The 16,708-nt window shown below is 36.1% G+C and overlaps 1 protein-coding gene across 2 annotated transcripts in view; it reads left to right on the top strand.

Annotated features, from left to right (window-relative positions):
* The window catches only part of Gabrb2 (gamma-aminobutyric acid (GABA) A receptor, beta 2), a 236,935-nt gene that overhangs the window by 117,944 nt on the left and 102,283 nt on the right, over positions 1-16,708 (top strand). For both annotated transcript variants that reach the window (XM_005376272.1, XM_005376271.1), the window contains exon 5: positions 11,118-11,200. In XM_005376272.1, coding sequence (XP_005376329.1) covers positions 11,118-11,200 — 83 coding nt within the window. The remainder of the gene's footprint in view (positions 1-11,117; positions 11,201-16,708) is intronic.

The following is a 16,708-nucleotide window of genomic DNA, read 5'->3' as shown; positions in this document are numbered from 1 at the left end:
TACCAAGTGTTCCAATACAGAGAAAAAATACCCTTGCAAACAGAATATGTTAGCAGCAATGAGTTGAACTAGAAGAAACTTAAGCAGACAAAAAAAAAAGTTTTCATAATATTTTTTAAAGAGAAGAACAATACATGTGGATGTTAGAAACAGTGAAACTACAGAAAATGTAAGAAATAAAACTCAGCCCTATTTTTGCACTTATTTTAGTAGGTATTTAGTCATTTGACCCTATTCACAATGTAGCTTTTCAAATACTTGTGGTATCATATTATACAGATTGGACTCTATTTTTCTTCTCTTAAATACATTTTTATTAAAATTCTCTTAAACATTTCAGTTCTCTTATATATTAGGTGTATATAATGCTTCTATTCCCAGTTGCAGATAAAGTTGAGTTTAACGTCTTTGCTATAGTGTGGACCTGTGGTATCTCTCAAAGCCTCGTGGGTCACAGTCTTGATGGCCACCCTCTTGCACTACTGGAGGTGATGAAATCTCTAGGAGGTGTGGCATAGTGAAAGGAAGCCAGGTCCTCGATGGTATACTAAAAAGGGATATTGGGCCTTTCTAGTGTCTTTCTAGACACTAGAAAGATACAGAAGAAAGGCATACTGGCCTTTTCTTCTGTCTTTCTATTTGTTTCCTGGGCACTATGAAATGAACAGGCCTCCTCTGCTGAGTGTGCTACAATAGCCCAAAGCAATAGGACCAAATGACCATGGACTGCATCCTCTGAAATCGTAAACCAAAATAAACCCTTTTTTTCCTTTTAAGTTGTTTGTAGCAGGTATCTCAGGTGGAAAGCTGACTAACACAATTCTCATATAATTTTTATATTTTGTCACATTAATTTCATAAAGTTGAATTTCAGGAACAAAGGTTTGCACATCCAGTAGGTTTGTTTAATGTTTTCAAGTTAACCAGAAATTTTGTATCAACTTATAGTGCTACTGGCAGCGTGTGGGAGAGGCTTTGTTTCCCTGTAGAATCTGTAATAATGCATAATATCTTTAATTTAGTACTAACTAGACAAGCAATAATTGTCATGATTTAATTTGTATTTTTAAGATGTACTTGTGGATTTTAATGATGTTAAGCATTTCCCTTCATATTTACTGTCTATTTCATGTAAAGAATTCTCTCTCAAGTGGTAAAAATATCATTTAGATGGAAATATCTTGCCATTCGATATTTTGCTATTAGATATTAGGGTTGCAAGAAAACCTAACACTGTGGCATTTAGATAGTTTGAGTCAAAAATGTTTCCTGAGTTGCCCATATGTGACAGGAGACATCTCTGTGTAATTTATTTCTCATTTTTTTAAAAAAAGAACAACAGCAATAACAACTATAAACCTGTCTTACTTTAGTGGTTAGGGTTATCACAGTTGGAACCAAGTCTGTGGGAAATTATGTACAAAAGCACATTAGAGGTTGAATCAACCAGAAAATATGTTTCTTAATGAATTTGGCAAGTGTTCTACAGAGAGAGAGAGAGAGAGAGAGAGGGAGAGAGAGAGAGAGAGAGACAGAAACAGAGATAGAGACAGAGGCAGAGACAAAGACAGAGACAGAGACTTTTAACCCATCGTGGTTTTTGCTCTGTCATTGGATGCTGCCTGCCTGGTAAGATATAAGTATATTCTGGTGGGAAACAGAGGTGGTTTAATGATCATTCCATCCTCTAGCAGTCACTCAAGCAGTACTCCTGCCAGAACTTCTATGATGGGATGGGTGAGGACCACTGGGCTTGCATCTTTCATGCAATGCCGTTCAAGGCTTTCCCTTGTTCAGTTCTCATTTCTCTTCTCTCAGGTGATGATCCTTAATAATGTCCTTCTTGGTCTGCTTCTGGAGACCCTACCCTTGGACGCAGTGTCTACTGGGGTAGACAGAAAATAACAATTAAAGAAATAAATATCCAGGGTAATTTCAAATAGTGAAAGATATTGTAAAGAAAGAAAAAAGGAGGTGGGATAGTGACCAATTGTAGGGGCTACATTAGCTGGGATGATGGGAGAAGGCTTCTTAGGTGGACTGTGATAAACTGAGATCAGAATGTTAGGAAGGAGATGGTTCATGTAAGGCAGAGCAAATATTCATTCCATTATCTCCAAATTCCCAGGATCGAAGACTCCAGAATGCAATGATTCTAGTTGTTCTGACAACTAACTAGAATGTGAAATTTTAAATACATTTTTATACTGCATTTGATCAGTCAGGGACCCAAGAGAAAGCAGATGGCAAACTAACAACGGATAATGTGAGGAGAGTGCAATGAAAGGATTATTTGGAAAGATACAACAGCACCCCTCCCCTCCAGAAGTGCAATCAGCTGGTCGCCATTGGTTCTCCAGAACCCCAGTTGTGAAGGGGAAGAAGAGGGAATGGACAAGGGAACTTGGGCCCAGATTCAGGACGAAGCTGGATGTGAGGAATTATTCTTTAATTGTACTTTCCTTCTGCCCCCGAGTCCTGCTGTGCTCTGCAAAACTCCCGTGGAGAGAGGTGTAGAATTCTGAACAGTCCAGTCTTGAAGGGCAGAGGGCAGATTGGTTAGGGATAGAGAGTTGAGCTAGAGGGCAAAGGAAAGTATTCATCTTGTGTAATTTATATTTTAAAATAATATTTAAAGGAGGTTTGGAAGAAATGCAGAGCCCCATGGAAAGCTGTAACTTCTGCAAATTAGCATCTATCCATCACTTCATTTTAGTTAAAAAAAGAAAAAGAAAAGACTGCAGTAAAAACCAATGAATTTATTCCTTTTTTTTCTTTTGGTTTTTTTCCGGTACTAGGAATCGAACTCATGACCTTGCGCTTGCCAGGCAAGCGCTGTGCCACCAAGCTAAATCCCCAGCCCCCCAATGAATTTATTCTAACATGATATTCTCTAATGTGTCCTACTGTATATCTAGATAAAATACAACAAATGCTTCCATGAATGTTTTATAAGTATCCAGTAAATTGGAAGATTGTTTATACTCTTACTCAAGTCTTTCTGGTTTGGTTTGATGAAATATTTTATTGTAGTTTGAAATCAGATTTCACTTGTTGGGGTATGAGTTAAAAATATAGTGCTGGGGCTGGGGATTTAGCTCAGCGGCAAAGCGCCTGCCTGGCAAGCGCAAGGTCGTGAGTTCGGTTCCCGGTACCGGAGAAAAACCAAAAAAAACAAAACAAAACAAAAAATATAGTGCTTACTTTTTGTGAGGGACAGATAGTTCCTTTAAATCACAATGCAGAGAGAAGAGAGATTATTGTTAACTCCTGAGATGAGGATAGGATTTGTAGATGAGGCCATTAGGAATGCAATATGGGACGGATAAGTGAACTAGACACTGACCACAGAGGAAAAGAAAGACCTAGACTGATATATCCGTACCCATTAATATTAAATAGGACTTATATGTTCACAAAACGAGACTTTGTTAGATATTGTTTGGATTCCACAGGCATGCTATTTGAGGAAATGTTTTCACAATAGTGCCTGCCTTTGTGGCAGAAGTTTGTGTATGTAGCCCTTTAAGGGTCACAGTATCTTTGTAGCGGAGAAGATTCCAGAAATTCAAAGAGTCACAGAAGGCCAGACAGCTGCAGAAGAGTACAAATAGCTCTAATCTGAAATGCATGATTTATCAAATGGGAACATGATTGCTAGCAATCTTACTTTTTTTAGTGATTACAAAGTTGAGCGTAGTAGTGCATGTGACTCTATATGAGGACTTTTAAAGAGCTTTTAAAAACAATTATGTGGGAGTCTTAGATATTTTAATTTAAGCAGAAGTCCTCCGTAGAGGTAAATCAAGAGGGTAGAATGGCAAAAATGCTGAGGGAGACCTTTAATCAGGGAGAATATTAAGTGAGCCTCCTTGGGGAGAGGCTTGTATTTGCTTGTCTGGGGTGAACTAATCTACATAATTGACTAAAACAGAATGAACAGCTGTGAAATATAGCATTTGCATGTGTGGGTAAAACAAAATTACAAATATACAAGGTCACAGAACATGTAATGTATTTTCATAGGATTATACAATTTCTAAGCTCATTTGGCATACAAGAAACTGACCAATCTTCCAGAGATGTTCCATTTCATTTCCAAAGTCATCTAGCAAGTTGGTCACAGTATACTAGTTAAACATGTAGACTCTGGAGTTAAACATCTTAGGTTCAAATCCCAGCTCTACCTCTCACTCTGCAAAAGATCATTCCACCTTTGGGTGTGAGTTATCTCATTAACAAAACAAGAATAACAGCTGTACTTAAATGAGGTGATACATTGCAATAACACTAGATAGTGTCTGGAACATATTAGCACTTATTCAAGTAATATTAGGTATATTTGTGATTAGTGAGAGTGCCAGTGCAAAAGTTACTAACCTCCTACAGCAGTGTTGTACCCATTTCACAGAAAAGTAAGAGCCCATTGTGTAAGAGATTTATAAGTGAGAAAATAATTTTCTGACAAAAACGACTGTGAGACACAGAATAATGGAAAATACATTTTTTGGTTTTGCTTTGTTTTGTTTTTTTTTTAGTTCTTTGAGACAGAGCGTTGCTATAAAGTTCCAGCCAATCATGACCTCTCTATTTAACCCAGGCTGTCTCTGAAGCTGTGATCCTCCTACTTCAGCCTCCTGAGTGCTGTGATTAGAGGAATATGCCACCACACAGGGCTCATGTGAAGCTTTCATATAGAATAAGAAAGCTAAAATATATTCCTTTAATTTCCTTTTATTATTAGCTCCTATTAAGTTTTCAAAATATTGGATTTGACTATGTACATTTTCATCCCATGTCACCTTCCCTTACACCCCCTTCCCCCCTCATTCCCTTCTTTCCTGCTAATGGCCTTCCTTCTACTTCTGTGTCATCTTTTTTAGATTCCATGTAACTGGGAGAACATGCAATGTTTGTCTTTCTGAGCCTGGCTTATATTCTCAGCATAATGATGTCTAGATCCATCCATTTTCCTACAAGTGATAAAATTTTCATTATTTTTTATGCAGCTGAGTAATACTGTACTGTGTATATATACTGTAGTTTCTTTATCCCTTCATCTGTTGGTGGACACCTAGGCAATTCTATATCTTCATTATTGTGAATTTTCCACAATATACAGGAGTATCCCGGTGTCCTTACAGTGGACTGACAGTCTCTTTAACAAATGATGCTAGGGAAACAGGATATTCACTTGTAGAAGATTGAAAGTAGATGCTTATCTCTCACTCTGTACAAAAATCAATTCACAGTGAATTTAAAAACCCAGGGATTAGATCTGGAATTTTGAAACTGCTAAAAGAAAATATACAGGAAACACATGAAGCCATAAGCACAGCCAAAGACTCCTGATTAGGACCCCACTAACACAGGAAATAATAGTTAAGAATCAACAAATTGGACTACATCAAGTTAAAAAGTTTGTTCACAGCAAGGGAAACAACTAACAGAGAGTAATAACCTACAGAATGGGAGAAAAATCATTCCAGCTACTTTTCTGACATATGTAGAATATATAAAAATTTCAAAAAATTAACACTGAAAAATGAAATAGCCCAGTCAATAAATGGGCAAGTGAACTGAAAAGATGCTTATTAAAAGAAGTACAAATGTCCAAAAAAGTATATTAAAGAAATATTCAATATCTTTAGATGTCAATGAAATGCAGATCAAATCTATTATGAGTTTCCATCTCACTGAGTCAGAATGTCTATCATAAGAATACAGAAACAAAACAAAACAAAACAAAATTAAAAACTACACACATAATAAATGCTGGCAAGGATATGATAAAAAAAAGTAGCCTTCAATGTGACTGATAAGAATGTAAATTTGTAGAGCCATTATGGAAATCAGTATGGAGGTTGCTCAGAAAACTAAAAGGACAGCTACCACTGGAAAGCAAGGATGCCTCAAGCACCTCCCTCTGAGGGAAGAGACTTAGATGAGATCTGCACAACTTTTCAAAATTTCCATTCATACTCTATTGTTTAAATTAATATTCGGTATTTTTTCTCTTATCTGTAATTCTGAACATTGTTTGAAGGTTTGCATAAACATGTATTTTTGTTTTTGATAATTTACCTTCTGAAATTAATTTTTTTCCCTAATGACAATACCAATGAATATTGGGGGATCTTCTTATCATTTGTAATTAGAATATCATGTGCTTTTTGGTAAATGTATATCTTGAGCAAAGCAGAAACATTCTACGCATTAGAACAGTATATTAGAATATAGCTGAGAGTAACATCTGATTCTTGTAAACATGGAAAGTTATTGAACTGTTTTCTTGTGGAATAATTGTGTGGTTATTAAGAGAGAAAAATCAAACAACGTTGAAGTTCAAAATCATTTAATCCCAGTCCTGTGGCCTCTGGCTGAAATTTTATCAAAGTTCTCACATGCTTAGCCACATTCTTTGACCACATAGTACATTACCTGAAGTCTCTCATAAGGAGTCTTCTGTGAGCCTAAGGTATGACACTGATTGAGTTTTTCCACAATGGCACAATGTCAAAGTGTCTCTTATTACTTAATTGCTATCTTTTGTCATTAGCAAACTTGAATCCTAATGTCAAAACTTGCATTGATATGGTAATATCATCAGGCATCAGGTCACAGCACTAAAATATCTACTATGGCTTTGGTATAAAACTTAGATGTTAGATTTCTGAATTTCATAGAGGCCTTTAGTGAGTCTTTAGGTTATGTGCTGTGTTCCACTTTCTTATTCTAAGTTAGCACACAAGTCTTACTGTATTTTAGGCCCCAAGTTATTTGGGGTTGATAGTAGCCAGTGTCTTCATCATATAAAGTTTACCTGAAGTTCTCTTAGGTGAAGCAGAATATCTGTCAAGGACAGCCTTCATCACGAAATGTAATTCAACCCTGAAAAAAACATATTTCACTTTTAAATCAAGAAGATTTCCTACATATAAATTAGGCCCATTCTGGAGCATTATTGACTGTTTCTTTGATAGAAGACATTTGATTTCAAATATTTTACAGTGATCTTAAATTTAATCAGTATAGTGGATTACTAACCTCGGTTCAAATACTCTGAGTAATGGTGTTGATCTGTTTACAGGTCATTAGGAGTGTTTATCAGAATTCAGAAAGGTGTGTTCATAAAAAACTTATTAATTGTATTAATTGCATTAACTTGTTTCTGTAGAATCACAGCCATGTTATAAATCAAAAATATTTCAACACACAGGCCCAGATGCTTATTACTGGGATTTTTCTGAATATGATTCATTTCAGGGCAAATATAAAAATGATTTCTTTAAAAAGTCATTTTCTATAAAATATAATTTTTACTTTCTAAGGTATTTCAGAATTTTTACTGAGTTAAAATATGCACTTAATAAAGAGAAATGCCCTAATATCATGAGTTTAAGAATTATTATACTGCTTTCTCCTTTATTTTGTTTATTACATGTTACTGTTGTTTTAATATTGACTTGTTGACATGTACCACGAGTATGTTTTTGAAATACAAATATCACAAGAGCAAATTAGTTTCTTATGACACATAAGGCTTTGATAAGATACAAATACTCTGGTTTCTCTTCAGATTGTAGAAGTCTTTCACCTTTTTTGAAAAGATGCAAATTTGTTACACATCTGCACTTTGTCTTATAGTGTTCCCTATACACACAAAGAGAAATAATTTTGCACAGTTATGTTGGGAAGCTATTTAAACTCATATTTCTATCTCTGTTTGTAATCTAAGTATAAGCATTTTACATTTTTTAATGATACAAATGTGTTTGTATTACCAACCTTTTGTGAAATATCTTGTCATAATATGTATTCATTAGCAGTTAGTGATAACTTGAAAACATTGCAGAAAATTTTATGAATTATAAATCTCTCCCAATTTTTGTAGTACTATGACAAATTAGGATGACAAAGACTTATTTGCAAAATAGAGCAACCTTGTGTTAGAAAATAGGAGTGACTTGTGTAAGGTTCTTCATCTTTGTAGGATCAGAATTTCAAATGGAAGATTTTGGTGTTAGAATATCTGCTCTAATGCAATGTATGATACTTGTAAATATCTTGTAAATGTTGACTAGAATACATTTATAGTGTCTGCTAGCTTTATCAAGTACATTAGACCATACAAAACATCAAAACACTGGAGTAAATATGAATGTCGTGAGGAAAGTAATTTCTTCTATTTTATTTTAAAAAATAAATAGAGCTCATTGCTCCTGTGATAGCATTAGTTAATTCATTTTTCTGAACATTCAGGGCACTAGTTCACAGATGTTGATTATTATAACTCTGTGTCAGTGATCTGAACCATAAACTTTAGCCACAATTGCAAAAGGCCTCATTTATTTGAGCATTCTGTATCTTTCTCTCTCTCTCCTTCTCTGTCTCTGTCTCTCTGTCTCTCTCTGTGTGTCTCTCCCGGTGTGATGGTACTGGGGATTCAACCCAGGGCCTTATATACACTAGGAAGCCCTCTATCACTAAGCCATACTCACCAGCCCTGTTAATATTTTTAGTGTGTGTCCTTGTAACATTCATGTTTTTCTTGCATTCAGTTTATCACATAAAGTTAATTTTCTAACACTGATTTTCTATGTTTCTAACTAGACCATATATCTAGTCTCACTTCCTTTAAAAATTTGGACTCTATATTATAGAACTCTTTGTATGTTAGCAGAAATTCAAATTACATCTATGTGTAAGCACACATACACAACTAAAAAAAAAAAAAAATCCATGGATGAATGAGAAATTCATCCAGATATCTCATAGCCAAAATGAACCGTTGGGACTGGGGATTTAGCTCAGGGGCACAGCGTCTGCCTGGAAAGCATAAAGTTGTGAGTTAGATTCCCAGTACCAGAAAAAAAACAAAAAAACAAAAACAAACAAAAAAAAAAAAACCCAACAAAATGAACTGTAATTTTAAAACTGCCAAGAATGAAATATAAATGTTAATTTCAGTAGAAGTTATAAAATTTAAGAATTTGATTAATCCCATAGAAAGCAGAAATAGGATAAGCTTCAGTACTATTTATATAATGTTTCTTAAATGGATTAAAAGTTATCTATTAAATAGATAACTATTTTAAAATGCAAGAATTAAAAATGCAAGAATTTCTATAACCTAAGACATACTATAATTAAAAGTTAAAAATAGGGGCTGGGGATTTAGCTCAGCGGCAAACTGCCTGCCTGGCAAGTGCAAGGTCGTGAGTTCGGTTCCCGGTACCGGAGAAAAACCAAAAAAAAAAAGTTAAAAATAAAATAATGCAACAAAGTAATCTTCAAAGTATAAATACTGACAATGAGCCCTTGCATTATTATAAACTCGTGTATTTATTCACTCAAAAGATACTCATTGCGTGCCGTAGCACTGACTACCAGAGGCTCCATCCTCTTAACGAGCTTTAACGTCACTGGAAAAAATAGCATTTAGAAAAACAAATGAGCAACATACTTCAGATTACAGGAAATCCTTAAAGGAAATGAACAGACAGCTAAGATGGCAACCATTCTGGGTGGGGTGGTTGGGAAGGGATTTTCAGAGGAGGAGCTGTTGTCCAAAAGATCAGTGGAGAGGACTTTGTGAAGAGCGGGAAGACGTGTTCTAGGCAGAGAGAACAAAAGCAAAGGCTGAAAGGTAATGAGTCAGAATATGGCATGCAATGATACTGGGAAGCAAGCAAAGGGACAGCTTATCCCATGTATAAGGCCATATAGCCAGGGGCTTGGATTTTCTTGTGTAAACCACTAGAAATTGTAATTAGAGGATGAACAGAATCTAATTTTTTGTGGGGGACAATTGGATAGGCTGGGAGATGAAGCCACTCTGCTGACTTCGATGAGAAGCTCTGGGGACAGACTGTGAAGGAGGAAGTGGAGATGGAAAGAGGCAGAGGAGCCAACAGGACTTGCTGAAATTAAACAAGGAATCGGGATAAACATTGGACCTAGGATACTTACTTCTTACTAAAAAAAGAACGAAGCGGAAATATTAGTGGAAGAGGAATCAGCTCAAAGAGGCAGGAACTGTTTGCATTAAGTTATTCACATAGTCCCAGTCTACACGAGGGGTGAGACTCTCATACCCAAGTAAGGAATAGACTCAGTTCACTTGGATTTCTGGTAGGTATAAACTGGATTTCAGCAGATGTAAAATTTCCTACATACTGAGCACGCTGATGGATTCTTTACATAAAACTGAAATTGATAGTTGAAATTTGCATCTACATCTCTTGTGTTCTAGGACTGTACTTTCTTTCATGATGTTGTGTTGTCTTATTGCTCAGAACACACATATTGATAAATCATTTAAAACTGTATGTGTTTGACTCCTAGTACAGCATCAGTAGAAACATTAGTGAAAAATGATGACAGAGAAATGTAATGACAAAATAAAGGGAAGTGGTCATTTCTTCCTGATAAAATAATAGAAGTACAAAGCATTCTGCATAAACATCTCAGCCAGCCCATAGATGGAGACTTGGTAAAGTGTCGGGATGATATCAGATTATGCAGATCAGAACAGCTAAGCTGACAGATAAAAGGCTGATTGTGTGTTTTGTTAAGGTTCTTGGTAATCGTATACTGTGTAGAGATAGATGAAAATGATAGATTAAATATAAAATTAGATTGGATTTCAGCATCTTAAGAAAAAAGAAAACATGTGAAAGGAAAGGACTATTCTTTATCACTTCTCATTTATTTGTGATGTTCACACAATTTCACAATTCACACATTTCACACATTTATCTGTGATGTTCACAAAATAAAGTAAAGGGACATGGCTCCTGGGAGCCACCCCACCTGAAGACATTCTGAAAGCAGGGAACTGCCTACCCAGCACTTTCAGGTGATTTTGACACAGGAGGGCAAAGGGACCATGCTTCGGGAAATACTGATTTAGTCTAGCCTCTTTATTTTACAAATCAGCATGAGACTTGTAAAGAAAACTGATTATTAGTAAGTTATATCACTCCTTTTCATTAGAGCTTAGTGTACATCACAGTCACCTAGAGGGCCAGTTTTGTCCGTCTCAGTACTCAGATGTATTTGTCCAACTCCAGCCATGGGCCTTCTAACAAGACTTATTCCCACTTTTCTTCTAGAATCACAACCACGGCTGCCTGCATGATGGACCTACGGCGGTATCCGCTTGATGAACAAAACTGCACGCTAGAAATCGAAAGCTGTAAGTCTTTCTGAGAAACCAGCTAGACTGAGCTCTGCTTTAAGGCTGTCCCTAGGCAGAGACTTCCGACACTGGCTCACGTCCAGAGGTCCTGCAAATCTTCCCTTAGCTCACAAAGTTTAATGCAGGAAGCACTGACAGCATCTTCCATCAGTAACGCTGCTGCTTTTTGCTCTTGTCCCTAAATACTTAGGACAAATCTTTACCAATGGAATAATTCGGCAATGAAAGGGCCATGCCAGGCACTTGAAATGTGTAATTGGGGCAAATGCTTACAACAGTCTTGAGAAAATCAGTAGAGGTGGAAGCATATCGCAAAATATCCTAGTTGTTTCTGCCTCTTGCCAAACTTTATCTCTTTATAATTATAAAATAAATGTGGCCTCCTAAATTAAAGCATTCATAGAATAGGGACTAATGGACTATTCTGTTATTACGGTTTTGGTTTCAGGCACTGTTTTGGGTGTCTAAAGTTTATATTCTTGTGCAAGTTTGGGGTTGATGTGTGAGTGTGTGTGTGCATCCATGCATGCACATGTGCGTGTGTTCTGCTTCCTGTACTGACTTGTTTTGCAGTGTGGTTTAATTTTCTAGGTCATAGTTTTAATTTCTGTGTTGATTTCATTCTCCGCCCTGTTGGATAGGCTAAAATGCTGATTTTATAACCTGTCAGAGGTAATTCAAGGCAGTGGTTAGAGATGGAGGAGCATTTTAAATCTCTTTTTCTCCATCAGTTATTTGGGATGTTTTTAGACCATAGCCCATCAAGTATTTGGAAGCTGACAACTGTGTATCCAGTTCTCTGGATAATTAGTAGCTGGACTGCTAGAAGAACACTCATAGACTTTGTGAGGAATTTTAGCTGTAGCAAGCACTGTGACTCTAAATCACTACTCTGAGGAAAAAATGCACCATTTAAGACAGATCATGGATATTTTTGCCCATTTCAAAAGGTAGCTTCCAGGGATAATTAAATTTATATGTATTTTAAAGAAACCAATTGTATACTTACATTCCAGATCAGCATTATTTTCAAATTGATCTTAGCCTTACCAAACTAAAGCAATTTGTCAATGAAATCTGTCTATAGGATTTTAATGATTTATTGTATGAAAATATCTTTAGGACAACACTGTCAACGTTGCATTTTCTTGCCTTATGGTACAATTTATAGAACAGTGTTCTTCAAACTCCAAATTGTCTGGCAGGTTCAAATTGCTGGTATCAGGATATTTTGAAAACAGTATGTTTTGTACCACCCATGGATTTTTGTCATAAGAATAGCATGTGAGGTACAGTTGTACTGAAATTTTAAATAGTTGGATATGGAAGAAATGTTTTCACTTATTACATTTCCTTTGAGGTCTTCATATACCTCTCAGGTGAGTAAATCAAGACTTTATTGTTTTTCTTTAATTTTTTTTTTTTTTGGTGCCAAGAATCTAACTCAGGACCTTATACTTGTCAGGCAGGCACTTGTGCCACAGAGCTATATCCCCTGCCCAACAACTTTATTAGTTAAAGGAACTGAAGCCTAAAGACATGGGCAACACCAAAATGTTTCACAATGTTATTAAATTGTAACTTTGACAAGACTATTTAAAAATTAACATGATAATTCATTCTACTTTACATATCTCATTTCAATTCATAGTGACTTGTGAAATGCATATACATTAATTTATATTCTTTATGCATAGGGAAGTGGACACAAAAGGTAGCCTGACTTATCCAATATTATGCAACCTTTGTTGCAAAGTAGCTTTGTGCTGATGACAGGTAATTGACAGCTGAATTACTTTAAGAAAGACACTAATATTAGAGACCAGATTAACAGATCCCTATCCTAAAGGAACCTATTCTGCATATTAAGAACATAGCCTGTCTTTAAGGGAAATTTGGAATTACATTTACCAAGAGAGAAAATCATTATTATAAAGAATGAACTATGGCATTGCATTAATAATATATGTGATTACCAGTCTTTGTTATTATGAGCAGTTTGCTAAGTATATTAAAATAAGCATAACTTCCTGTCTCTTCACTAGTTCCCAGGTAATGCCCAACTTGCTTTTTTTTTTTTTTTGTCTTTTTGAGACAGGGTCTTGCTATGCAGTTCAGGCTGGCCTTGAGCTCACTTTGTCACCCAGGCTGGTCTCGAACTCACAACAATCTTCCTGCCTCAGCCTCCTGAGTCTGGCATTATAGGCATGTACCACCATGCCCGGCTTCTTTTTCTTTTCTTTTATGCCCAACGTTCTAACTGTTTATCTACCTCTTTAAGCAAACCCTATGCATTCATTCTCTGTTTCTTCCTCCTCCTCTCACTCTTTCTCTTTGTCTTCTCTTCTCTGTTTTCTCTTCCTTTTTCCCTCTTCCTTTCCTCTCACAAGGAAAAATGGCCTGAATAACAGCATTGCTGAATCATTAGTACCTTGCAAAATATATTAGCAGTACTGCTTTGCTTTCAGAGAAGATAACAAAACCTGATTCTAAGAGGCTTGAAAAGGGGAACTTTAGAAATGAGTTTATTGCTTTTACTAATTCATTTAGTTAGGAATTTACTCATTCATTAAATTTTTTGAGTGCTTTATTTACAAGGTATCTTAATAAGCTTCAGAGATATAATTGGAATAATAGACAATATTCTTGCCATTTTCATTAGGTCAAAGCAGAAAGATATAATGTAAATAAACACAGTGATGAATATAAAATTGCATTAGTGATGAGTCTGCCAAGATAAATATTTTATCTTAAAAGCTATTTAGAGTATGCCTTGTTATAAACATGCTGAGGATTCTAGGTAATTAGTGTATCAGTCAGGGTTTACTAGAGAAACAGATCTAACACAAAATATACAAATGTATATGAAATTACAAGTTTGGCTTACAATGGTCAGCCATAGAGTTGGATGAGGAAGTGTGCAGTGGGTGGAGATTGAAGAGCCCATTCCAAGGCCTGGAGCTCACTGCAATGTCCTTGCCAGTCAGTGTCAGGAAGCTGTGATGGAATGGTCTATGACAGAATGCTGAAAAATCTACTATCAAGGCTGAAGAATCTACACCAGAAGACTGCACAGTCCCAGGCAGAAGCCAAACAGTCTGCACCAGAAGCCAGGTGACCAAACTGAAGGCGAAGACTGGAGCACCTCCAAAGAACCAGCAATCAGTCTTTCCTCATTTCCCCTTTACTGTATTCAGCCTACCCACCCTGGGGTGGGAGACCTTTGCACCCATACCATCTCCCTGCCCTCCTCTTGCACAGGCTCAGGATGAAAACAAAGTAAGGACCCTGGCTCCCTGCTGAGTCACATAGTTAACCTTGTAAACTCAAGTCGACACAATGAACAACATCCTAGAGATAAGGGCATGTCCTTTTCACCCCAGGATGTAGAATTGCTGGGTCACTTAGTTAAGCTTCTGGACTGCTCAAGTTGACACAATGTATCAACTATAACAATCATGTAAACTATATTTACTTTATTACTTTTCTTAAATAGAGAGGATAAGGAGGTCCTACACAATTGATGGGATTTGCAGAATTAAATGACATTTATCTCTAGGAAAAATAAATTGCTAAAATACAAAGGAGAATCCATTCCAAGCTATTTCCAATCCTGTCTCTTAGTGCTGCCTTTAATCTATATGCTCTACTTATCTTCATATTCAGAGTCAACTCATCACATTTTGTCTATGTAGCATGATATATACATATATAATGATATAGATCGATCAATATATAGGTAGCTGGATAGATAATGTTTTTCTTTACCTTACTCTGAACTTTTCAGTACAGATTGGGTTAAAGATATTAGAATACTTTCCCATATTTCTAGGGTAATGTCATGCTAAAAGCACCAAATACCGACTAGGCTAAAAAACAAAGTTCTTTTGAATGTTCTCATTTAGGGATGAATTCTATTTTTTTGTTTGTTTGTTTTTTTTCTCCGGTACCGAGAACCGAACTCACGACCTTGCGCTTGCCAGGCAGGCGCTCTTGCCGCTGAGCTAAATCCCCAGCCCCGATGAATTCTATTTTAAAGAGAAAAAAATAACAAAATAACAACAATGAAGACAAAAACAAAACAATACAAAAACAATAAAAATGATACAGGATTTCAAAACAAGATGATAGGAATTAACAATGGTTGTTACATTACATACTGTTATCTTCAACAAAGTTGCTCACTGTAGAAATGTTGAATTGTTCCAAGCTTGCCAATGCTTCACATTTCCAGGGCTGTCAAATATAATTTATGACTGTTAGTACAAGTCAAAGATTCATTTAAACAGAGTTCTGATCACACCATCATAAGGACACAGCATGATATTGTACTGTGGGGTCATTTAGTATATTCTGTTCAGGAAGAAAAGATAGTGAAGATGAGGTAGATTACAGACTTTTGAAATGTATATAGTCAGGGGATTACCCTGTCATGTTCTGCACCAACTTGGCTGGAAGGAAAGATAGAATTCTGTCAACTGGACCCACTGATAGACTGCCCAAGTTACTCAAAACTCAAAGGTTCTTTTCTTCTTTTTTTTTTTTTTTTTTTTTTTTGGTTTATGTGCTTTTATTTCATCCCTTCTCTGGGTGTTACACTGGCAGCCTCGTGTCTTAGAGAATTAAGAGTAGGTTTAGAATGCTCCTGCTCTGCATTGTTGGGTTTTTTGGTCAGTTCCAGCCTTTTTGAGATACATAATGAAGCCCTAAAGTGTAGAACTTTCCCAGCAGCTCTCTTGTAGGCAACTTCTTTAGGCTATGCCAAGGTTAACTCAGACTATCAGGCATCTTCTCTCAAGATCTTCAAAAATATCCCATACCCTGACCTTTTGGACCATAGCAGACACCAATTTTTGCTGGCTTCTCAAATGCACTGCTTATGTAAATGACATCAAGAATGTCATCCTTACTCAGTCCTCAATTTCCTCATGGGTAAAATGAGGGTACTAATGTGTACCTCATAAAGTTAGTATAAGATTAAAATGAAGTAACATTTTAAAAATCTATATTACATAGTACATGAAAGACATCTGGTAAGTAGAAAGTTCAGTAATTAATAGTATTATTACTATAACAATACTAGTCTTCATTACCTTAGCATAACGTTGCCTCTCTCAACCTCTATGGAGTTTATTCTGCCCTTACAGTGACATGCCCAGTAAGTCTCATTGTCTGTAGTTCTCTCTGCCTCCTCAAAGAATCTTTCCACCAACTGTGTCTCAGCATAAAATGCAGATTAACTTCTGCTACAGAAAGCAGAATAAAAAATTAGCTTCAAAACCTAACTGTATATATTTAAATGTACTTCAATATCTATGCTTGGATGAAGCGAAAGAACAATCCCTTTGTGAATATAATCTCTTTCAGATTTCACTTACATATAAACAGTCACAACCAAGAAAGGCAGTCACAACCTGCTGACCATCAAACCCTGGGAGTGTGAGAGACCCTTGGTTCTCACACCTCTTCTTCACAGAGATGTTCATCATGTTTTATGAAAGCAAA

This window comes from Chinchilla lanigera, unplaced genomic scaffold, assembly GCF_000276665.1.
Source record: "Chinchilla lanigera isolate Chin_1 unplaced genomic scaffold, ChiLan1.0 scaffold00007, whole genome shotgun sequence".
Classification (NCBI taxonomy): Eukaryota; Metazoa; Chordata; class Mammalia; order Rodentia; family Chinchillidae; genus Chinchilla; species Chinchilla lanigera.
This window is presented reverse-complemented; position numbering and strand designations above follow the sequence as displayed.